Raw genomic sequence first — 22,128 nt, 5'->3', positions numbered from 1 at the left:
AATATACCACCTAGGGAGTCTTTCTGCTGTGCCTTTTGCAATCGGATATGTCTGTCTCGCATTGGCCTCCTAAGCCACCAGCGTGCTTGTAACAAATGTGGATAGAGCCTTCTGAAATCTTCGTTCGAGAAGCCCAGCCACGATGATGTGTTTAAGACGGGTGTTCCATAATTTAGTGTTCTCACTGAAACCATGCAAATCGTGCGCCACTCGCTCACTTCCCACTCCTCCTTTCCTTCCCACTCCCCCTCCATCCTGAGGCAGGCTGGACGGGACAATTGGAGGCACAAAAGGTAAAGATCGCAGGCTGAGATAAGAACAACTTACTGGAAACGGCAATGAAATAAGAAAACAGTACAGCAACAGAACAGTAACAGAAACAATCCTAATAACAGAGTGTACAAGGGAGGCAAATGACTCACACGTGATTGCTCACCAGTTGGTGCCCAACTTTGCCACCACGCACACAACCTGGAAGAGACCCCTTCCTCCATCCTTGACAAAATGAGGAATAACCTCTATGTCCTGGCTGTGCCCCCTCCTGGATACTGCCCAAATTAACACTGTCCTGACCAGAAGCAGGACAATCACCTTCCGGATGTGCAGCACAGCTTTCGGGTCTGCACCGGAGGCACTGGATCCCTCCATGCCAGGGAGGGGAGACATCAGAGATGAGCAGACTTTGGAAATCCCTCACCTCTCACTCCGGCCCATTTGTTCTCATTTTATGGGATGGAAGAATACATACCCAACTCCTCCCAGTGCCCTTCTCACTGGAAATCCCCTGAGCTTTGATTCCTTTGCTGACATGCTGCTTCCTCTGGGAAAAGCAGCCAGAAAACCCAAGGCCATTGCTTTGAGGGAAGGGCTTTCTTAGAACACTTTTCCTGAAGTGCACCCAGGAAGGCTGGGCTGCAGCAGCACATGGCCCCCATGGCTTTGCTACATCTCATCCAGAACACCTGGAAGCCCTTCTCTCACCATCCAGCCGCTCCCCTGCCCTGTCTTCCCCACCCCACAGGCATGCTGCCGAGGAGTTAACAAACTTCACAGTTCAACCCTGATAGCCCACTGCTGACTGGGATGGGGGGAGACCAGGGGCAGTTTTGGCCCCCATCAGCACCAGCTCTTGGGACAGCCAGGCTCTCTCCTGACATGTGGGCTCATCTCTGCAGCTTTGCTGTCCTCCACAGGGCGTTGGCTGAAAAAAATCATCTTCTAGAAAAGATATATGACACCAGCCCAGGGGTCAGCAGCACCACACGAGAGCTTGGCAAGATGCCCTGAGGACAGCCAGGCCACGCAGAGAGAGGTGGAAGGACCACAGGGGCTCTCTGAAGCAGCCACATTGTACAACAGAGACAATGAGGCTAAATAAACACTGGGCTGAAAGATGAGAGTGCTCTTACAAGGGAAATTTACAGCTGCTGTACAGGCCTGGGGCTCTTGCTGGAAAGCTTCAGTCTCTGGGCTCCCGGTGCCCAAAGGCATTGCAGATAACTCCTTCTCAAGCAATGGCAGGGAGCAGGGTGGAGAAGTCAAGGATGAGGCAGATCAGAAAGACTGGGGCAGCACAAAGAGATCTACAAGGGAGAGAGACAGCATCTGAAAGGCACTCCTTGCTGACCTAGGAGCTGGTGCCGTGGGCTCTACAACTGCTGCCTGCAGTCAGCTTGGAAGCTCTGGCAGTTTTAACAGGAGGTTTGTCTGCAAACAAGATGCAGAGACGTTACGATGATGGATGCGGGTATATTCCTGACCTAGGCTCTCCAGAGGGAGATTCGCTGTCTCCTCATGGGCCATAGAGGCTTTTACTATGGGATGAACTTCACTTGGTCTCCCCAAGCTCATGTCCAACCTGTTCCATGGCCTCTGACTGCGATCTGCTGTCCACCTAGCTTCATCCCCCCTCACAACCCTGGGGACTCCTTGGAGATGAAGGGCTGCTGTGCCAGCACCTACTGCTCCAGGAAGGGAGTGCAAGGGGAAGATGCTACACTCGCAGGGGCAAAGAAGGTTCATTTTGCCATGGGATCCCAGGAGGTCACCATGCACATCGTCAATGGGGTCTGAAAAAAGAAAACTTACAGATGTTGAGGCAGCTGAGCTCATCAAGCACATGTAGAAAAGCTCCTGATTTCAGTATGGCTGGCTCTTTTGAAATGCCTCAGGAAGGAAGATTTGATCTCAGGCATCATCAGCCCCATTGGCCAGTCTAGACAGAACTGCCTGGACTTGAATCAGAAGTTTGTGGATAAGAGATTTAGCTTCATTTAGCTAGAAATGGGATATCTCTCTCCAGGGAGCCAGCTGCTTGCCATTCCGTTAGTCCCTGACCACAAGCAGCCCTTAATCTGTGATCTCTCCCCCTCCAGTTTCTCAGAGTCCCTGGGTAACCCTGAAAGCACTGCTTCAGTATCAGGTTCTGCAAGAGGCCTTCCAAAAAGCAGCTAGGGGATTAGGTGAGGGGAAGAACCAGAAAATCGCACACATTCTTCCCTGGATTCGTGAAAGACAATAAGAAAGAAATACAAGACCCCCAAAAGCAAGTCCACTTGATGGGAGCGGCAGGGGAGCATCTCTGGTTCAGTAGTGATACGACGCACTCAACTGCAGCTTGCAGACAAGAATCCTGAAACATTCCAGTAGCCAAGATTGCCACCTGATCCCAAGGTCCCCTGTCCTCTGCCCCATGCATTTCCACGGGACCAAAGCCCCTATGCACAGCAAAAGGAAAGTATGGGAATGTACACACATGGTAACTTGCTCCTGGCCTTTTCAGCCTATGGAGGAAGACAACTTCCCTCATTAGAAAATGAAGCAGGTCTGAGCTGGACTTTCTCAAAACACTCTAAAGCCAGAGGCAGGTTTCTCCCACAAGCGACAGCAAAGCCCTCCTCCTGCCCATGTTGTTTGGGAAATGGCACAAGAACCAGGAGAATCCCAGAGAGATTCACACCTTCAGAGACACCAGTGAGTGCAGCCCCTCCTGACATCATCTGGGCAGAAGCCTCCAGCCCTTGGGATGACTTTGCCTCCTAACAGAGGTGCCAGAGCATCTGATCTGGATTTACCAGGCCTGCCTTAGTACCATGCCACAATAATTGTCGCAGCATCCCAGCCTTTCCTTGCTCGAGCCAGTCTGTTTATAGGTTGTTTGGATCTCCACCTCCACATTGCAGGGGGATTGAACACCACTGATCACATCCACTTCTACCTCTGACCTGAAGGGAGAGGAAGATTTCCCCGTTTGCTGTTGTGGCAAGTGGCGCCTCTCTGCAAGAGATTTCATCTCCTGCTCGGGGCCCCTCTGCACTGGCCAGGCTCACTCCATGCTGCTGGACCTCTCCCAGCCCCTCTGAGCAGGGCTCCGGTCAAGTCTTCGTAACAACTCCCCATTCCTCAGAATAGCTTGGCACTCCTGTAGCACTTTGGGTGGGGAATGCCAAACTCACACCAACGAATGGCTCTGTCCGATCACCTGAGGAGTAGCAGGTACCACCCAGTGCGGAGGTCAGCGCTTGAATAAAGACCTCCCCAACTTTTCTGGGTGCAGCTGGTAAGGCGATTTTGTTATAAAAGTAGCGGGGCAACTGAACTGCTTAAAGGGAGGAACAAAAGGGCACAAAAAGCACTGCGCAAAATGGCTCCAGCCTTAAATAACGTGGGTAAGGAAGGCACTGGAACAGAAGATGGGGTTTAGGCGGAGCATGCAAATTACAACCAATCATAGGAGATAGGGGCTGAACATAACCCTATACGGTACTGCGTCAAGTGTCAACCAATGAAAGGACAGAACATACGCACAGTACAATACAATACGACAACTTATATGCAAAATCTACAATTTCCTTATTAATTACACATTTTTAGACTGCCACAACCCAACCTGCCCCATGCAGAGCCCTGGGGGTGGCTCCTGCTACACCCAATGCCAGAAGAACACCACAGGAGACCCTGGGGAGGGAAGAAGGGAAGGAAAGAAGGAAATCTCAGTGCTATGGATCTGGAGCAGCTGGGGGAACTGCAGTGCCTCCCAAGATGCCCTGTCAGACACGTGAGGAACTGCAGAATCGAGAGCTCTCCCCACGCACCCCTACGGCCCGCTCCGAAATAAATACCGTTGACTGCCCATGGAAGGTCCCCTTCAGAGTAGCGACACGATCCCCGTAGCCCCTTGCTCTGGATTCCCCCGCCCATTCCTGGCCTCACCCCTTTGTGCCTAGAGCCCACTAGCTTTGAGCTACAGGGAGCAGAGGGGCTCTGTTGCCACCCTGTCAGGCGGCGTGAGCTGTAGAACAGCTCCAGTGGCCAAGTGCAGGGCTGAGCTCTCCATGGGACTGTGTCTGGCTTCAGGCAGTTTTCTGACAGGGAATGGGACTATTCTAGCCCAAAGGGAGCAATCAGGATCCAACATCTGCTTTGTTTAAGGCTATCAGGAGCCTTCTTGGTCGCTTATCCTTTGATTTTTGTCCAAATCTTGAAGTGGTTTTGATGAGGTACAAAAAGGAGGTGCAGAAAGCATGCCTTCCTCCCCCATAGACACGGTTTCCCCTCAGATCAGGGGGATCAGACCAAACCTCTGGTGGGAGCTGTTTTATTAAGCTTGTCAGACCTTGAACATCAGGGGAGCTGTGTACAGCTCTTGGCAGCAGGTGCTGGGGCCTTGGCCAGTGTCACCTGGAAGGGGAAAGGAGGAAAGGGGACCAGCACGGATCCATGCTGCCCTGCATATCCCCTGAGCCAAGGGACACTTATGGACAGTTGTTCTGCACCTCCCCCTCTCCCCTTTTGGTCAGGGCTATCACCTGACACTGCGGTGACAGACGGGTTCATCAGGATATCCTTGGTAGAATGATGACGGCACTGAGTCATAGTTACAATTAAAGCTTCATTTTTTTTAACATCATGGTATGATCACTATAGCCCAGAATACCATGATTTGAGTAGCACAAGATTTCTATAAGCAGTACCAGCATAGCAAGATTTTGTAAGCCCTTTAGCACCGAATTGTACAGCACAGCTCAGCTTAGGATGCCTGATCACCTGGACCTGATCACTCTGCAGGCCAGGGCACATCCTAATCCTTGGTTTGTCATGTCAATATAACAATCTTAATCTAGACTTGAAACCCGTTAACAGAACAGGAGTGGCCCTTTCAGGGGAGAAGAGTCTGTTTGGTATTAAGATGGGGCTCTGTGTGCTGCTGTGCTGCCCTGTGCTGCTGTGAGGCCATCCCAGCCTGGCAGGCAGGTGCCTGTGACCTGCAAGGCCTGTGAGGAGCAAAGGAGTCGGCCTGGGGCCTGGAAATGGGAAGGCTGATAGGGAGGGGGAGAAGGGGTCTTCCTGGCGCACTGGACCTTCAGGGACTGACGATGAGGGCAAAGGGGACTCATGTAGGACCAGCTTGGTCACAGAGCAGAGCTGTTTCTGTCCTAAAATGCCCCCATATGAGCAGGAGGCAGGAGCAGAGGCACTGTTCACGAGTGCCATTGTTGATTGTCTTCATCAGAGAGCTCCTGAAGTGCTGCTGGGGGGACGGTAATACAGGACCTGGACATCAGGTTAGGGCAGGGGCATAAAAAGGTCACCTGAGAGGTGTAATGCAGGAGTAAATGCAGATGCTTTGTCTGGGTAAGGGATACAAGAAGCCTCCCCAAGGATGACAGGGATAAAACCAGCTGCTGCAAGACGTGATGAAAAAAGCCATCCAAGCAAAGTCATGCCCGAGCCGGATGCCCCAAGTCTAAAAGAAGAAACAGCTCGGAGTGGAGCAGGAGCCATATGAACTGTGCTGAGCTGGGCAGGAGTGAAACCACCTGTCCTGAGAAGAACTGAGTAAAACTTGATGCCCCATTCCAGGCAGGGGCCAAACCAGCCAGGTCAAGTGTTGTTAAATAACAACCAGCTGCATCCTTGGCGCATGAGAAACACTATCTGCCTGCTGAGCAGAGGTTACACCAGGTGTCCAGAGGACTGCCTGTTGCTAAACACCTCTGAAACTGTCGGGATAAATAGGACCCTCTAACAAATTGGCTTTTTAGTGTTAGAAAGCAAGGGATTACTTTTATTTGCAGCCCTGCATGTGCATGGGGCTGACAAAAATCCTGCCTCCGTACTGACAGCAAGACATCGCTTTTCACCTATTTATACAGATTTGGCAAACAAAGAAATTAATGTTCATTGCTTCCAAATTACATCACTCACTCCCTTTCATTCATTAGTATTCTATGTGGGATTGGTTATTAATTTCTCACTTTCTACTGTAATAACTTCATATCTTTAATCTTTTTTGTATATTTTCCCTCCCCTAGGGATTTTCTGACACAAATGCTGAGCCTTTGTTAGTCTTCTTCTTTAGCTGCTGGTTTCTGCAGAAGGTCCTTGTAGTCCATAAATCTTGTGTTCCAGATCTCCTCCTTCAACAGGACATCTTTCTCTGACAGGCTTTCTCCACTGAAGCATAACAGGGTTAACTTCAACAAAACTTACAGTTTTAGTACTTTTCCCAGGCTGTGTTCTCCCAAAGGAGCTTATGACAATTTTTACTCCATGCTGACTAAAGTTGATTTAAGGCTGAACGCACCGCCTCTGATGTGTGTTAAAAACAACTAATCAAAAAGTTAATTAGGAACACTAAAAAAATTAGAAAAGTTTTATGATTTCCAACAAGCCCAAAACAACATAGGCCAAGTGCAGCAGGGACAGAACTGTCTCTATCCATTGATGCCAGGAAAAGGCAACAGCAGTAAAACTCAACAGCCACAGGTGCTATTAAGCCGGTATTTGTTTATTTCGGCGCCGGACGTGCAGGGGATAGCTCCGCCTAACACGCGCGTGCCCTCACCATCCAGAGTGGGAGTCTGGCTAAAGCTGCGGCTGATCAAAACCTAACCAACCCTAGCGGCAGGAGTAAATGGGAAGCTGCTAAAAAGCCATCCCGGAACGTTTTCAGAGCTTGAGGACAAGACAGCAGCTGGGCGGGGGCCAGCAGCCAGCCAAGGTCCTCCCAGCGCAGCCTCTGAAGGGTTCCTTTGGCAGTCCCAGTTCAGGGTCAGCCCATGGTTGTACCCTGGGGGCAGATGAAATTAATTGGAAATGAACCCATAAGAGTCCAGGTGCTTTGCTAAGAGTCTCCCTGATAGAAGTGGCAGTGAAACCCTCAGCGTCTTGGGGGCCAGAAAAGCTGTGACCTGGCTCAGTTACAGCCCTGAGCAGGCTTTTACTCCTCAGGCCGTGTGGCTCAGGGAAGGTGTGGGAGCTCTGTCAGAGGATGACGAGCCCTTTGCCACCAGCACGGGGGGAGGTCCAGTGGCTTCCACCTGGCGGACGTGCCATGTGGGTTCCTGTGCCCAAGAACCATGTGGTTCCATGTGGTTCCATGGGGTTCCATGTGACCCCATGTCACAAAGGGGCAGAGATGTGGCACCCATCCGGTATCCTGAGGAGCGCGCCAACGAAAATCAGTTGGACAGAGTTGGCCTTCGGGATAACTCAGCTCCTTCCTTTGCTACTTGTGTGCCTGCCTTTTTTGGATGGTTTATTGTTTACTGACCATTTCTCCTCAACTTTCCTCCTCTTTCAAAGGTAATGCTTTGACTTTTGGCCCAGATCATAGAGCAGGGTATATGGGATAAAAGTATAGGCTGATTTATACCTTCCTAGCTGTAGGCTGAGCTGTTACAACTTTTAGAGGCTGGCCAGGTATGACCTAGGCTAGAATTCCAGTTTGCTGATTCTTGGGTTTTTTTCCATAGCCTAGGATAGGTAAGCAGGGAGGTGACTGTAGTCTGAGGGGATGGGCTCAGCCCACCTTGATTGCTGGGGGAGGGAGGGAGGCAGAAAAAGGAGAGCAGCAAAGGCAGCAGTTAAAGTAGTGGCTGAAAGACGGTCACTCCTAGGAGGTGGGAAAGCCAGAGGGCTCTGTTGCTGAAGCAGTGTCAGGAGAGCAGCAGGGCCTCTTCAGAGAAGGTAACGTACATTGGAGCATTTCAAAAGGGCCTTTGAACCCGCTGTGAGTTGGTGCCCCGTGACTGATCATAAGGGCGTGAGCTGCAGCTCAGCAGCAGTTAGGAGCACCACTGAAAGACTTGGTGGGGGATGCCGTTCTGCGTTTATTTAGAGTTTTGATACTTTCGGTGAGCTACAGTAATTTCTTTGCAACTAGGTGACGGGATTGGTGCTGTTCTCTTTCTGGAGAGAAAGACATCCTTGGTCATCTGAAGCATTGCACTCTCTTCCTGAGAGAGGCAATGGCCACAGCAGGGAGCGACTCCTGTGAGTAATAGCTTCACCAGCAGGTTTGGACTTTGTGAACTGCCACAGGCAACTGACATGGCTGGGGGTCAAATCCCAGAATGATGTGCTCACAACCTAGAGTGATCTCTGGGATGTTTCCTGAGAGCAGTCAAACTGACCCCCGTGTTTACAATTAGACCCAGGAAAACACCTTTTGTCGCTCCTCTGACACTAGGTACAAGACTTTGAAAGCTGCCATTGCTCGTAGAGAGGTCTGCCATCCTTTGGGTTACCTTCCGTGCTCAGTATTTCCTTGTTTTCAACAAGTTACAATCAGGAAAAGGGATGGCTTCACTGATAACCCAGTCTAGAACTCTACTGAGAAAGGAAGGTAGCCTGCGGCCCAGAAATCAGATTGTGGGTTTGTTGGACTCTCAGCAACGTAAAGAGGGGAATGGATTTTTCCAAAACAGTAGATTTAAATGGCACTGTTTAAGCTTCCCCTGATGTTGTTGGGTTGGCAGTTGAAGCAGATGGTCCTGAGTGCTCCTGTAGAGACCTCACTGTTTAAATATGCCTTTGTGCCTCATTTCATCTCTTTTCAAATGGAATTTCCCTGCAGTCATTGCCGAGGGAATGACTCCGCCACAAAGGATCCTCTTTCCCCCCGAGAAGATTTGCATGGTCTGGCAGCAAAGACAGAGTGCTGGAGCAGGACTCCTCAATGTGGGCAACACGTGCTTCCTTAACGCTGTCCTGCAATGCCTGACATACACCCCGCCGCTGGCCAACTATCTGCTCTCCCGGGAGCACAGCCAGGCCTGTGAGTACTCTTAGGGACATCTCCCTGTGAATCTGTTCATCCAATCCCAAGGATTCCCAGAACCTGAAATTTGATTTAGGAGAAAAGCAGCCCTTTGTCAGCCCCAGAACTTGTGTTCTTTGTACACTCAGGAGCCACCTGTCCTATCCAGCTGTCTTATTCTTCATGAAGGCACATCTTTCTAGCTCTGGGTCTCTATTCCTGCAAGTTAAAACCTCAGTTTAGCATTCCTCTGAAGAACATTTTCTATGCACTAAAACGTCCCGTGCTTGTTGAAACACTGGGAGGAGTGGCATATTGCACTGGAGTGGGAGTGGAAGAAGAGGAGTATTCCACCACTAGGGATATTTTGCTAACCAGAGGACCTTCTCTCCCTCCCTCCTCAGGTCGCCAACAAGGCTTCTGCATGATGTGCATCATGGAAGCGCATGTTAACAAGGTCCTGCATTCAGTCAGTGCCATCCTGCCTTGGGCTGTTCTCAGGGGTTTCAGATGTATGTGATTTCAGGTTCTTTGACAGCTTTTCTTCCCTTCCTGTAGGAGACAACTACTAACTTCCTGTTTCTTAGTCATAGGAGAACATTTTCAGCTTGGCAGGGAGGAAGATGCCCATGACTTCTTATGCTGTACTGTCAATGCCATGCAGAGAGCTTGTCTGAGTGCAAGCAACGAGTAAGCACAAGCAAGTTACCTTTACAAAGTTCTGAGCCCTTTGGACTCCTTGATGTGGCCTCATCAAGGAAAACCTACAGCCGGGGCTTGGAGGAAGTAATGCTCTGTCTTACGACTTGTTTCCAGCTTGGACATATCATCTCAATCTACTACCATTGTCCATCAAATATTTGGAGGCTTTCTGAGATCCAGAGGTATGTTTCTACAACAACTGCTCTCCTTGGCACTGCCTGTGCCCTTCTGTCTGCCTGTGCCCAACAGCTGGCCCTGGGACTAGCAGGACAGGTACAATGAGCACAAAGCAGTACCATCGTTCAGCTCACCATTGCTCGGCATTTTGATTTTTCCTTCCAGTCATCTGCTTCAGCTGCAAAGCCATTTCTGATTCCTATGAGGCCTTCCTGGATGTCCCCTTGGATATCAAAGTAAGAGGTTTTGCAGTTGTGCTTCAAGACATGGCAAGGCTTTTCAGAGTCAACACATTTGTCCTGAAAGCATATACTGTGAGCACAAGAGGTCTTGGTGGTGGATGGGAAGGGGAAGGGATGTTGTCCTCCTGCAGAGGCCATGGCACTGGTCTCTCTGTAGGTGCTGGCTTGAAGCTGGACAAGCACCCATTATGCGCTCTGCACCCTTGACATAGCCTCCTCCTTCTTTCCTTTGCCCTCCTTCAACACCTGTCTGGCTTCCAGGCTGATGGGTTGGATTGTTTTCACTACTGATGACCCTACATAACATCAGTAGCTCAATGGCAGGTGATACAGAGAGGGAGCTCTTGATTGCCCCTGAGAACCTCTGGGACAGGGGAAATGTTCAGCACCACACTCTCTTTCTGGCTCCTTCTGGCTACAGCTTGCAGATTCATGGCGGGTCTCCTCAGCATCAGCTACAGGGGTTTTCTTGTCAGCTCCTGGAAAATGTTTGGGCCAGGGCATTTGCTGTAGCTCAGTGCACCGATTTCTCAATTCTCCAGGCAGCCTCATCCCTCACTGCAGCTCTGGAGGACTTTGTAACACCTGAGCACCTGGATGGTGAAAACTGCTTTAAATGTAGCAAGTAAGATGATTACTAACAACATATTAACACGAGACTCTGTGTGAGGGGGCTACAAGTCATTGAGCAGAAGTCATCTTCTCGTGGAAGTTTACTGCACACTGATGAGACTCAGTTTTGTTTGTCTGGTTTTTTGGGGGAGGGGGGTTGGGGTTTTTTCTTTGTTTGTTTGTTTGTTTGTTTGTTTGTTTTAAATATGGTACCGAATTGCCTTAAAATAGCATAAGGATGCAGGAGACAAGAAAGGTTGTCTGACTGCCTTGGTGGAAGATAGGGTGCATTTCAGCGCTGTGCTCTGTGCTTGGTTCCAAGGTGTGAGAAGAATGTTGCCGCCACTAAGAGGTTCACTGTCCACTGTGCACCCAAGGTTCTCACTGTGTGTCTGAAGAGGTTTGACTGCTTCACTGGTGGCAAGATCAGCAAGGTGTGTACACTATTGGTGTGCAGCTTTCTCTTCAAGAAGCAGATTTCCTAAAGCAGTATGCTTGTCACAAGCTGCTTGTGTTGGGTTTTTTGGGGTCCCTTCTGGGGAGTGGAAAGTTCCTGTGGGAAGACAGGCAAGCACTGTGCTCTGATAGGGCTGCTTTGACTGAGAAGGGTTTCCTGCCACCCAAACGATGTTATGTTGCTTTATGGAAAACCAAGTGCTCATGAGCCCCAGAGATGTATTGATACCCCTGGACTGGCCCCTGCACTTGGTAGGCTATTTCATGTCACAGACCAGGGTCATTTCTGAGCCCTCTTGGTCTCTCCATAGGTTGTAGAGTATCCGGAGTACTTGGATCTTCGCCCATACATGTCTCAGGCAGATGGAGAAGCACTCCTCTACTCCTTATATGCTGTCCTGGTGCACAGTGGTGTCAGCTGTCATGGAGGACACTATTTCTGCTACACAAAGGTAAAAGAGCAACTTCCTTCCCAATGGGGAAAAATGTGTGCTGGGGAAGATAAACTTTCCTGTCAGTGTTACTGACAGCCAAAGTTTTGGGGCAGAAGGCCTCCTTAGTGGCTGGACTGCATTTGTTTTGACATGCTCTCGGTTTGGCAGTTTCCTACCTGTGTTTTTGGAGAGAAACCATGGAGAGATCCTTGCCTTTTTTTTACAGGCCAGCAATGGATTGTGGTACCGGATGGACGATGAATCTGTGCAGCTGTGTTCCATTGACACAGTTCTCAGGCAGCAAGCCTACCTGCTGTTCTATGCCAGGTAATAACCAGGATTCAAATATGTTCAGAATACATTTCCTTTGCCTCATTTGCAGTTGTGCTTCTCACCTTCCGGAGTGTTTTTTCTCATCAAATGAAATTACTACCTGCATCATTCAGTGCTGTCAAATCTGAACTACTCCGTGTCTGTCCTTTACTGGGCTTCAGGCTGCGGCCCGGATGGAATCTGCTACTTGCCTGGTCTCTGATGTTGACTCTTGTAGATAAGAGGACTTAAAGAGGACCTCCAGGAAAGATGGGGAGGCACCATTTGTCAGGGAATGTAGTGACAAGATGAAGGCTATCAGTTTTCAGCTAACAGAGGGCAGGTTTACATTAGATATTGGGAAGGAATTCTTTGCTGTAAGGGTGCTGAGACACTGGCACAGGTTGCCACAGCATCTGTGGGGGCCCCATCCCTGGAAGTGTTCAAGGCCAGGTTGGACAGGGCTTGGAGAAACCTTGGAATAGTGGAGGGTGTTCCTGCCCACCACAGCGGGGTGGAACAAGATAAAGTTAAAGGTCCCTTGCAACCCAAACAAGTCTGTGAATTTAGGAAATGGAGGCTGTGGGAGGTATAGAGATGAGGTTTTTGTTGGGACAGAGGCAAACTTGGTGGGAAGACCCTAGCTGAGTTTCCCATTAGTGTCCTTGGTTAAGTCTTCTCTCTGTCATAGAAGCCTCTCTGAGAAAATGACTGAACCCCAGAGGAGGTTGCAACAACAGCTCTAAACTGAGATCACTCTTTTGTTTTTCTCCAGATGCTCTGATCTGAGAATTGGAGAAAGGCCTTCTTCCTCACTGGCACCATCACATGCCCCTTCCTTCCTCAGTCAGTGTGTGGCCAGCAGCAAGCAGGCGGGCTCTGTTGGACCACAGGCTCTGACTGGTAGGACTAAGGTAACTTTGGGGTCATGGGTCAGGGCATCAGAGGAAGAGTGGATTTCTTTCTGGGATCTCAGCATTTCTCTTTTGCCCCTCACACACCGCACCTTTCTTCACAGCCACAACGCTGCTCCCTCTCAAAGCATCCCACCTGGATCCATCCCTTTTGTGCGCCTCTGGCCTTTTGGTCTTAGTAGCCCTCCAAAAGAGCCTTTTGGAGGCCCCAAACTGTCCTGTCCCAGAACTTGTAGGGGTTCCCCACTGCTCTGATCCTTTCAGGAGAAAAGGGCAGGAACTCTCCACAGCTCTCTTGGCAGGGCATGAAGGACACTGGCAGGGAGCGGTCCCGGAGCAGATTCCCTCTGTGGGGCAGGGATCTCCGCAGCTGGTCTGGGGACACCACAGACTATGATGACGCTTCAGAGAGAAGAACTGGTCCTCCAAGTCGTGACCGTGGTCCTAGGGATAGCACAGCTGCAAGGCCTTCCAAGAGGATCTGCCGGTGGGCTCCCGCTCCCAGGGCTGCTCAGGAGCAAACCTTGCTGAGGCAGAGGGAGCCAAGCAGATCTGTGCGGGGAACTTACAACCTTGGCAGCCGGTTTGTGCAGTACACAGACTGTGACCGCTCACTGCGGAAGAGAAAGAGGGAGAGAACAAGTCCTCCACGTTGTGACCAAGTCTTAGTGAATACTGCAGTTCCAGGGCCCTCCAAAGCCAGCTCCAAGCAGGCTCTCATGCTCCGGGCTGCTCGGGAGCAAACCCGACAGAGGCAGAGAGAGCAGAGAAGATCAACATGGCGGGGCTGTGATTGCCACAGCCAGTTTGGGCAGCACACAGACTACCGCCCTTCAGAGAAGAAGAGGAGGGTTTCCACGCCCCAGAGATTCACGTCAGACAAGCATTCAGGGCACTCTGGCAATGATGGCGTTGGATTATGGCCCTGGCTCAAGCAGAACGGAAGACTAGCACTGCGTTTATTAGCCAAGGCATCCTTGTTTTCGAGACATTTCTACATTTCTCAGACCTGAGTGAATGATTTATCTAAGTAGATGATAGTTACAATAATATAGAAATATCATTAGAAATATAGAAATATATATAGAAATATAGAATAAATATAGAAATATATATAGAAATATAGAATATATATATAGAAATATATAGAGAAATATAGAATATATATATAGAAATAGATATAGAAATATAGAAATATATACAGAAATATAATATAGAAATATAGAAATAGATATAGAAATATAGAATATATATATAGAAATATATATAGAAATATAGAAATATATATAGAAATATAATATAGAAGTAATATTTTATAATACATTATTACATGTTATATATCTTCAGCAATAGATAGTAATAGTATAATAAATATTATTAAAATAATAAAACAGTAAATACTAAAATACTTTAAGCAGAGTTATTTATTCCACGTTGTAGATAATTATAGCTAGAAACATAGTGCAGTATTTGGAAGCAGTGCTGAAGTAATTATATTAAAGCTAAGAAAACATATATTAAGTAGAGATTGTGCAGCACACAGACTACCGCCCTTCAGAGAAGAAGAGGAGGGTTTCCACGCCCCAGAGATTCACGTCAGACAAGCATTCAGGGCACTCTGGCAATGATGGTGTTGGATTATGGCCCTGGCTCAAGCAGAACGGAAGACTAGCACTGCGTTTATTAGCCAAGGCATCCTTGTTTTCGACACGCCTTCTCAGACATGAGTGAATGATTTAGCTAAGAAGATGAGAGTTATAATAATATAGAAATATTATTAGAAATATAGACATATATATGGAAATATAGAATATATATAGAGAGAAGTATATATAGAAATATAGAAATATATATAGAAATATCATATAGAAATATAGAGAGAAGTAATACTTTATAATACATTATTACATGTTATATATATTCAGCAATAGATAGTAATGTTATAAGAAATATTATTAAAATAATAAAATAAGAAATACTAAAATACTGTAATCAGAATTATTTCTTCCACGTTGTAGACAATTATAGCTACAAACATCTCAGCCTCGGCCATATCAATCAACAGAACTGGTCTACTCTGGCCTCAAATCGGGAGGCCTGGAGACACACCATCTCTAACGCTGCTGTTTCCTTTGAGAAGGCACGCAGAATCACTCTCGAGGAGAAAAGACAAGGCAGAAAGAATCATGTCTTGCAGAATGTACCACCTAGGGAGTCTTTCTGCTGTGCCTTTTGCAATCGGATATGTCTATCTCGCATTGGCCTCCTAAGCCACCAGCGTGCTTGTAACAAATGTGGATAGAGCCTTCTGAAATCTTCGTTCGAGAAGCCCAGCCACGATGATGTGTTTAAGACGGGTGTTCCATAATTTAGTGTTCTCACTGAAACCATGCAAATCGTGCGCCACTCGCTCACTTCCCACTCCTCCTTTCCTTCCCACTCCCCCTCCATCCTGAGGCAGGCTGGACGGGACAATTGGAGGCACAAAAGGTAAAGATCGCAGGCTGAGATAAGAACAACTTACTGGAAACGGCAATGAAATAAGAAAACAGTACAGCAACAGAACAGTAACAGAAACAATCCTAATAACAGAGTGTACAAGGGAGGCAAATGACTCACACGTGATTGCTCACCAGTTGGTGCCCAACTTTGCCACCACGCACACAACCTGGAAGAGACCCCTTCCCCCATCCTTGACAAAATGAGGAATAACCTCTATGTCCTGGCTGTGCCCCCTCCTGGATACTGCCCAAATTAACACTGTCCTGACCAGAAGCAGGACAATCACCTTCCGGATGTGCAGCACAGCTTTCGGGTCTGCACCGGAGGCACTGGATCCCTCCATGCCAGGGAGGGGAGACATCAGAGATGAGCAGACTTTGGAAATCCCTCACCTCTCACTCTGGCCCATTTGTTCTCATTTTATGGGATGGAAGAATACATACCCAACTCCTCCCAGTGTCCTTCTCACTGGAAATCCCCTGAGCTTTGATTCCTTTGCTGACATGCTGCTTCCTCTGGGAAAAGCAGCCAGAAAACCCAAGGCCATTGCTTTGAGGGAAGGTCTTTCTTAGAACACTTTTCCTGAAGTGCACCCAGGAAGGCTGGGCTGCAGCAGCACATGGCCCCCATGGCTTTGCTACATCTCATCCAGAACAGCTGGAAGCCCTTCTCTCACCATCCAGCCGCTCCCCTGCCCTGTCTTCCCCACCCCACAGGCATGCTGCCGAGGAGTTAACAAACTTCACAGTTCAATCCTGATAGCCCACTGCTGACTGGGATGGGGGGAGACCAGGGGCACTTTTGGCCCCCATCAGCACCAGCTCTTGGGACAGCCAGGCTCTCTCCTGACATGTGGGCTCATCTCTGCAGCTTTGCTGTCCTCCACAGGGCGTTTGCTGAAAAAAATCATCTTCTAGAAAAGATATATGACACCAGCCCAGGGGTCAGCAGCACCACATGAGAGCTTGGCAAGATGCCCTGAGGACAGCCAGGCCACGCAGAGAGAGGTGGAAGGACCACAGGGGCTCTCTGAAGCAGCCACATTGTACAACAGAGACAATGAGGCTAAATAAACACTGGGCTGAAAGATGAGAGTGCTCTTACAAGGGAAATTTACAGCTGCTGTACAGGCCTGGGGCTCTTGCTGGAAAGCTTCAGTCTCTGGGCTCCTGGTGCCCAAAGGCATTGCAGATAACTCCTTCTCAAGCAATGGCAGGGAGCAGGGTGGAGAAGTCAAGGATGAGGCAGATCAGAAAGACTGGGGCAGCACAAAGAGATCTACAAGGGAGAGAGACAGCATCTGAAAGGCACTCCTTGCTGACCTAGGAGCTGGTGCCGTGGGCTCTACAACTGCTGCCTGCAGTCAGCTTGGAAGCTCTGGCAGTTTTAACAGGAGGTTTGTCTGCAAACAAGATGCAGAGACGTTACGATGATGGATGCGGGTATATTCCTGACCTAGGCTCTCCAGAGGGAGATTCGCTGTCTCCTCATGGGCCATAGAGGCTTTTACTATGGGATGAACTTCACTTGGTCTCCCCAAGCTCATGTCCAACCTGTTCCATGGCCTCTGACTGCGATCTGCTGTCCACCTAGCTTCATCCCCCCTCACAACCCTGGGGACTCCTTGGAGATGAAGGGCTGCTGTGCCAGCACCTACTGCTCCAGGAAGGGAGTGCAAGGGGAAGATGCTACACTCGCAGGGGCAAAGAAGGTTCATTTTGCCATGGGATCCCAGGAGGTCACCATGCACATCGTCAATGGGGTCTGAAAAAAGAAAACTTACAGATGTTGAGGCAGCTGAGCTCATCAAGCACATGTAGAAAAGCTCCTGATTTCAGTATGGCTGGCTCTTTTGAAATGCCCCAGGAAGGAAGATTTGGTCTCAGGCATCATCAGCCCCATTGGCCAGTCTAGACAGAACTGCCTGGACTTGAATCAGAAGTTTGTGGATAAGAGATTTAGCTTCATTTAGCTAGAAATGGGATATCTCTCTCCAGTGAGCCAGCTGCTTGCCATTCCGTTAGTCCCTGACCACAAGCAGCACTGAATCTGTGATCTCTCCCCCTCCAGTTTCTCAGAGTCCCTGGGTAACCCTGAAAGCACTGCTTCAGGATCAGGTTCTGCAAGAGGCCTTCCAAAAAGCAGCTAGGGGATTAGGTGAGGGGAAGAACCAGAAAATCACACACATTCTTCCCTGGATTCGTGAAAGACAATAAGAAAGAAATACAAGACCCCCAAAAGCAAGTCCACTTGATGGGAGCGGCAGGGGAGCATCTCTGGTTCAGTAGTGATACGACGCACTCAACTGCAGCTTGCAGACAAGAATCCTGAAACATTCCAGTAGCCAAGATTGCCACCTGATCCCAAGGTCCCCTGTCCTCTGCCCCATGCATTTCCACGGGACCAAAGCCCCTATGCACAGCAAAAGGAAAGTATGGGAATGTACACACATGGTAACTTGCTCCTGGCCTTTTCAGCCTATGGAGGAAGACAACTTCCCTCATTAGAAAATGAAGCAGGTCTGAGCTGGACTTTCTCAAAACACTCTAAAGCCAGAGGCAGGTTTCTCCCACAAGGGACAGCAAAGTCCTCCTCCTGCCCATGTTGTTTGGGAAATGGCACAAGAACCAGGAGAATCCCAGAGAGATTCACACCTTCAGAGACACCAGTGAGTGCAGCCCCTCCTGACATCATCTGGGCAGAAGCCTCCAGCCCTTGGGATGACTTTGCCTCCTAACAGAGGTGCCAGAGCATCTGATCTGGATTTACCAGGCCTGCCTTAGTACCATGCCACAATAATTGTCGCAGCATCCCAGCCTTTCCTTGCTCGAGCCAGTCTGTTTATAGGTTGTTTGGATCTCCACCTCCACATTGCAGGGGGATTGAACACCACTGATCCCATCCACTTCTACCTCTGACCTGAAGGGAGAGGAAGATTTCCCCGTTTGCTGTTGTGGCAAGTGGCGCCTCTCTGCAAGAGATTTCATCTCCTGCTCGGGGCCCCTCTGCACTGGCCAGGCTCACTCCATGCTGCTGGACCTCTCCCAGCCCCTCTAAGCAGGGCTCCGGTCAAGTCTTCGTAACAACTCCCCATTCCTCAGAATAGCTTGGCACTCCTGTAGCAGTTTGGGTGGGGAATGCCAAACTCACACCAACGAATGGCTCTGTCCAATCACCTGAGGAGTAGCAGGTACCACCCAGTGCGGAGGTCAGCGCTTGAATAAAGACCTCCCCAACTTTTCTGGGTGCAGCTGGTAAGGTGATTTTGTTATAAAAGTAGCGGGGCAACTGAACTGCTTAAAGGGAGGAACAAAAGGGCACAAAAAGCACTGCGCAAAATGGCTCCAGCCTTAAATAACGTGGGTAAGGAAGGCACTGGAACAGAAGATGGGGTTTAGGCGGAGCATGCAAATTACAACCAATCATAGGAGATAGGGGCTGAACATAACCCTATACGGTACTGCGTCAAGTATCAACCAATGAAAGGACAGAACATACGCACAGTACAATACAATACAACAACTTACATGCAAAATCTACAATTTCCTTATTAATTACACATTTTTAGACTGCCACAACCCAGCCTGCCCCATGCAGAGCCCTGGGGGTGGCTCCTGCTACACCCAATGCCAGAAGAACACCACAGGAGACCCTGGGAAGAAGGGAAGGAAAGAAGGAAATCTCAGTGCTATGGATCTGGAGCAGCTGGGGGAACTCCAGTGCCTCCCAAGACGCCCTGTCAGACACGTGAGGAACTGCAGAGTCGAGAGCTCTCCCCACGCACCCCTACGGCCCGCTCCGAAATAAATACCGTTGACTGCCCATGGAAGGTCCCCTTCAGAGTAGCGACACGATCCCCGTAGCCCCTTGCTCTGGATTCCCCCGCCCATTCCTGGCCTCACCCCTTTGTGCCCAGAGCCCACTAGCTTTGAGCTACAGGGAGCAGAGGGGCTCTGTTGCCACCCTGTCAGGCGGCGTCAGCTGTAGAACAGCTCCAGTGGCCAAGTGCAGGGCTGAGCTCTCCATGGGACTGTGTCTGGCTTCAGGCAGTTTTCTGACAGGGAATGGGACTATTCTAGCCCAAAGGGAGCAATCAGGATCCAACATCTGCTTTGTTTAAGGCTATCAGGAGCCTTCTTGGTCGCTTATCCTTTGATTTTTGTCCAAATCTTGAAGTGGTTTTGATGAGGTACAAAAAGGAGGTGCAGAAAGCATGCCTTCCTCCCCCATAGACACGGTTTCCCCTCAGATCAGGGGGATCAGACCAAACCTCTGGTGGGAGCTGTTTTATTAAGCTTGTCAGACCTTGAACATCAGGGGAGCTGTGTACAACTCATGGCAGCAGGTGCTGGGGCCTTGGCCAGTGTCACCTGGAAGGGGAAAGGAGGAAAGGGGACCAGCACAGATCCCTGCTGCCCTGCATATCCCCTGAGCCAAGGGACACTTATGGACAGTTGTTCTGCACCTCCCCCTCTCCCCTTTTGGTCAGGGCTATCACCTGACACTGCGGTGACAGACGGGTTCATCAGGATATCCTTGGCAGAATGATGACGGCACTGAGTCATAGTGTAGTGGTTTGGACCTTGTTTTCCCCCAGAGGCTAAAGAAAAGTGGTAGACCCCAAGGGGTGGAAACCCTTGGAAATTTTGAAGTTCTGCCCAATGGGCGCTCCTGCAAAAATGTAAACATATCACAACCAGACCGGAAGAGATGAGTTGTAGTTTTGGTTGTTGTAGAAGTGGTGGCCATGTTGTAGAGCCACGAGGAAGGGGCTCTAAGCCCCTTGGGGCCTCTGGGGCCTCCCAGCCCTTGGCTGGGGGGCTGCAGGGATCTGGAACAGCATAAAGCTGGGCTAGGTGCCTGTAGTTATGCCGGGAGATGTTTTCTCCATGGGCGCAGAGCAGCAGCCAACGCTGACCAGAGAAACGGTGGCAGAGAGCCAGAGATAAGGACCTGAACCAGAGGAGCAGCAGAAACAACATGCAACACCAGAGAAAAGACTCCTGGAAAGGGAGGAGAAAGGAGAGCCAGCAACTGAGAGATAGAGTTCTTGGGGGTAAGACTGTACCAGATTCCCCAAAACTCCCTTGGAGACCCTCTTGGAGAAGAGGGACATGGACTCCTATTTAGGAGAAGAGTTTTAGGTATGCAGCACCGGAGAGAGAGAGGAGCTGAGAAGCTCAGGGTGTCCCGGAGTTGGACCGGACCGGCCAGATGGAATGCGGGGGGAGTTGACCTTGGCTCCCCCCCCTTGCACTGCTACCACGGTGGCAGCCTGAGAGACAGGGCACAGAGGCCCTGCAAGAAGGAGCTGAGTCTCCTGGGATACCAGACCGTCACGAAGACTCCCCTGTGTCTTTGTGATATGACGTGGTGAAACGACCTTGTCTGGGGTTATGAAGCCCATGGAAGACCCCTTTGCCTGTGTCAAGGGGGCCGAGGGAGAGACTTGGATATCTCCCTCGTTGAGTGCTGGCAGAAAGCCAGCTATCAGCTGCTTCATGTGGAGAAGACAGACAGACTGCTGCCTCAGAAGATGCTGCTGCTTAAGGACTGGAAGGGATCTGTCCTTCTTTCCCTCCTGGACTTTTATTTGGAGGGGAGAGGAGACCTGATCCACTGTAAATACTATATGTCATGGTAGAGATAGTTGTGATCGTGTGTATAATGTGATGTTATATTTATTTGTACAGTCATTGTAATATATTCCCTTTCCCCCACTTTGAGTCTGGTGTGTTTTGTCTGGAAAAGCCCATCTCACATTAGGTTGAGATGTGGGAGGGGGATGGAGCTAGGGAATTGGATTTTGGGACTATCTCAAACCATGACATAAATGGTAGCAGAGGATGGTTGCGAGCCATCGGGGGAAAGAAGATAAGAGCCATAATGCTTGTGATAACTGAAAGAGTTTTCCAGACAAAACACAGACTGTACCATTGTAGAGAGAGTAAGGCTATAGTAATGTAAGTTAAGTACTAAGAGTAGAGTTAAGTTTGTGATAATGCTATATTGATATGTAGTAGAGATATTTTGATTATATTTTAGTTTATTGAAGATTGCATGTTGATTAGAGGTTTTTTTTCAGTTGTTGTGATATGTTGACATTTTCACAGGAGCGAGGGGTGGAGTGTTGTAGTGGTTTGGACCTTGTTTTCCCCCAGAGGGCTGAGAAAAGTGGTAGACCCCAAGGGGTGGAAACTCCTGGAAGTTTTGAAGTTCTGCCCAATGGGCGCTCCTGTAAAATTGTAAACATACCACAAACTCACCGGAAGAGATGAGTTGTTTTTTGGTTGTTATTGGAGAGGTGGCCATGTTGTAGAGCCACGAGGAAGGGGTTCTGAGCCCCTTGGGGCCTCTGGCCCCCTCCCAGCCCTTGGCTGGGGGGCTGCAGGGACCTGGAACAGCATAAAGCTGGGCTAGGTGCCTGTAGTTATGCCGGGAGATGTTTTTCTCCATGGGCACAGAGCAGCAGCCGGGACTGACCAGAGAAACGGTGGCAGAGAGCCAGAGATAAGGACCTGAACTGAAGGAGCAGCAGAAACAACATGCAGCACCAGAGAGAAGACTCCTGGAAGGAGAGCCGAGGAAAGGAGAGCCAGCAACTGAGACAGAGTTCTTGGGGGTAAGACTGATACCAGATCCCCCAAAACTCCCTTGAGACCCCTCTTGGAGAAGAGGGACATGGACTCCTATTTTAGAGGAGCCTTGGAGTACAGCAGCACCAGAGAGAGAGA

At 49.4% G+C, this 22,128-nt stretch overlaps 2 protein-coding genes and 2 long non-coding RNA genes across 4 annotated transcripts in view; all 4 read left to right on the top strand.

Annotated features, from left to right (window-relative positions):
- Positions 1 to 22,128, top strand: part of LOC135404791 (class I histocompatibility antigen, F10 alpha chain-like) — a 197,754-nt gene that overhangs the window by 166,699 nt on the left and 8,927 nt on the right. The gene's annotated exons all lie outside the window — the stretch shown is intronic.
- Positions 7,419 to 10,104, top strand: LOC135405728 (ubiquitin carboxyl-terminal hydrolase 42-like). Its single transcript, XM_064640317.1, has 5 exons — positions 7,419 to 7,587; positions 8,861 to 9,061; positions 9,448 to 9,555; positions 9,631 to 9,733; positions 9,860 to 10,104. Exons 1-5 carry the CDS (start codon positions 7,536 to 7,538, stop codon positions 10,008 to 10,010), a joined length of 615 nt encoding a protein of 204 aa, XP_064496387.1. The 5' UTR covers positions 7,419 to 7,535; the 3' UTR covers positions 10,011 to 10,104.
- On the top strand, positions 10,118 to 11,176 carry LOC135405729 (uncharacterized). The gene is made up of 3 exons (XR_010425985.1): positions 10,118 to 10,158; positions 10,707 to 10,789; positions 11,099 to 11,176. It is a non-coding gene; the product is annotated as an uncharacterized LOC135405729 (long non-coding RNA).
- On the top strand, positions 11,447 to 12,866 carry LOC135406480 (uncharacterized). The gene is made up of 3 exons (XR_010426280.1): positions 11,447 to 11,684; positions 11,893 to 11,993; positions 12,754 to 12,866. It is a non-coding gene; the product is annotated as an uncharacterized LOC135406480 (long non-coding RNA).

This window comes from Pseudopipra pipra, chromosome W (assembly GCF_036250125.1).
Source record: "Pseudopipra pipra isolate bDixPip1 chromosome W, bDixPip1.hap1, whole genome shotgun sequence".
Lineage (NCBI taxonomy): Eukaryota > Metazoa > Chordata > Aves > Passeriformes > Pipridae > Pseudopipra > Pseudopipra pipra.
This window is presented reverse-complemented; position numbering and strand designations above follow the sequence as displayed.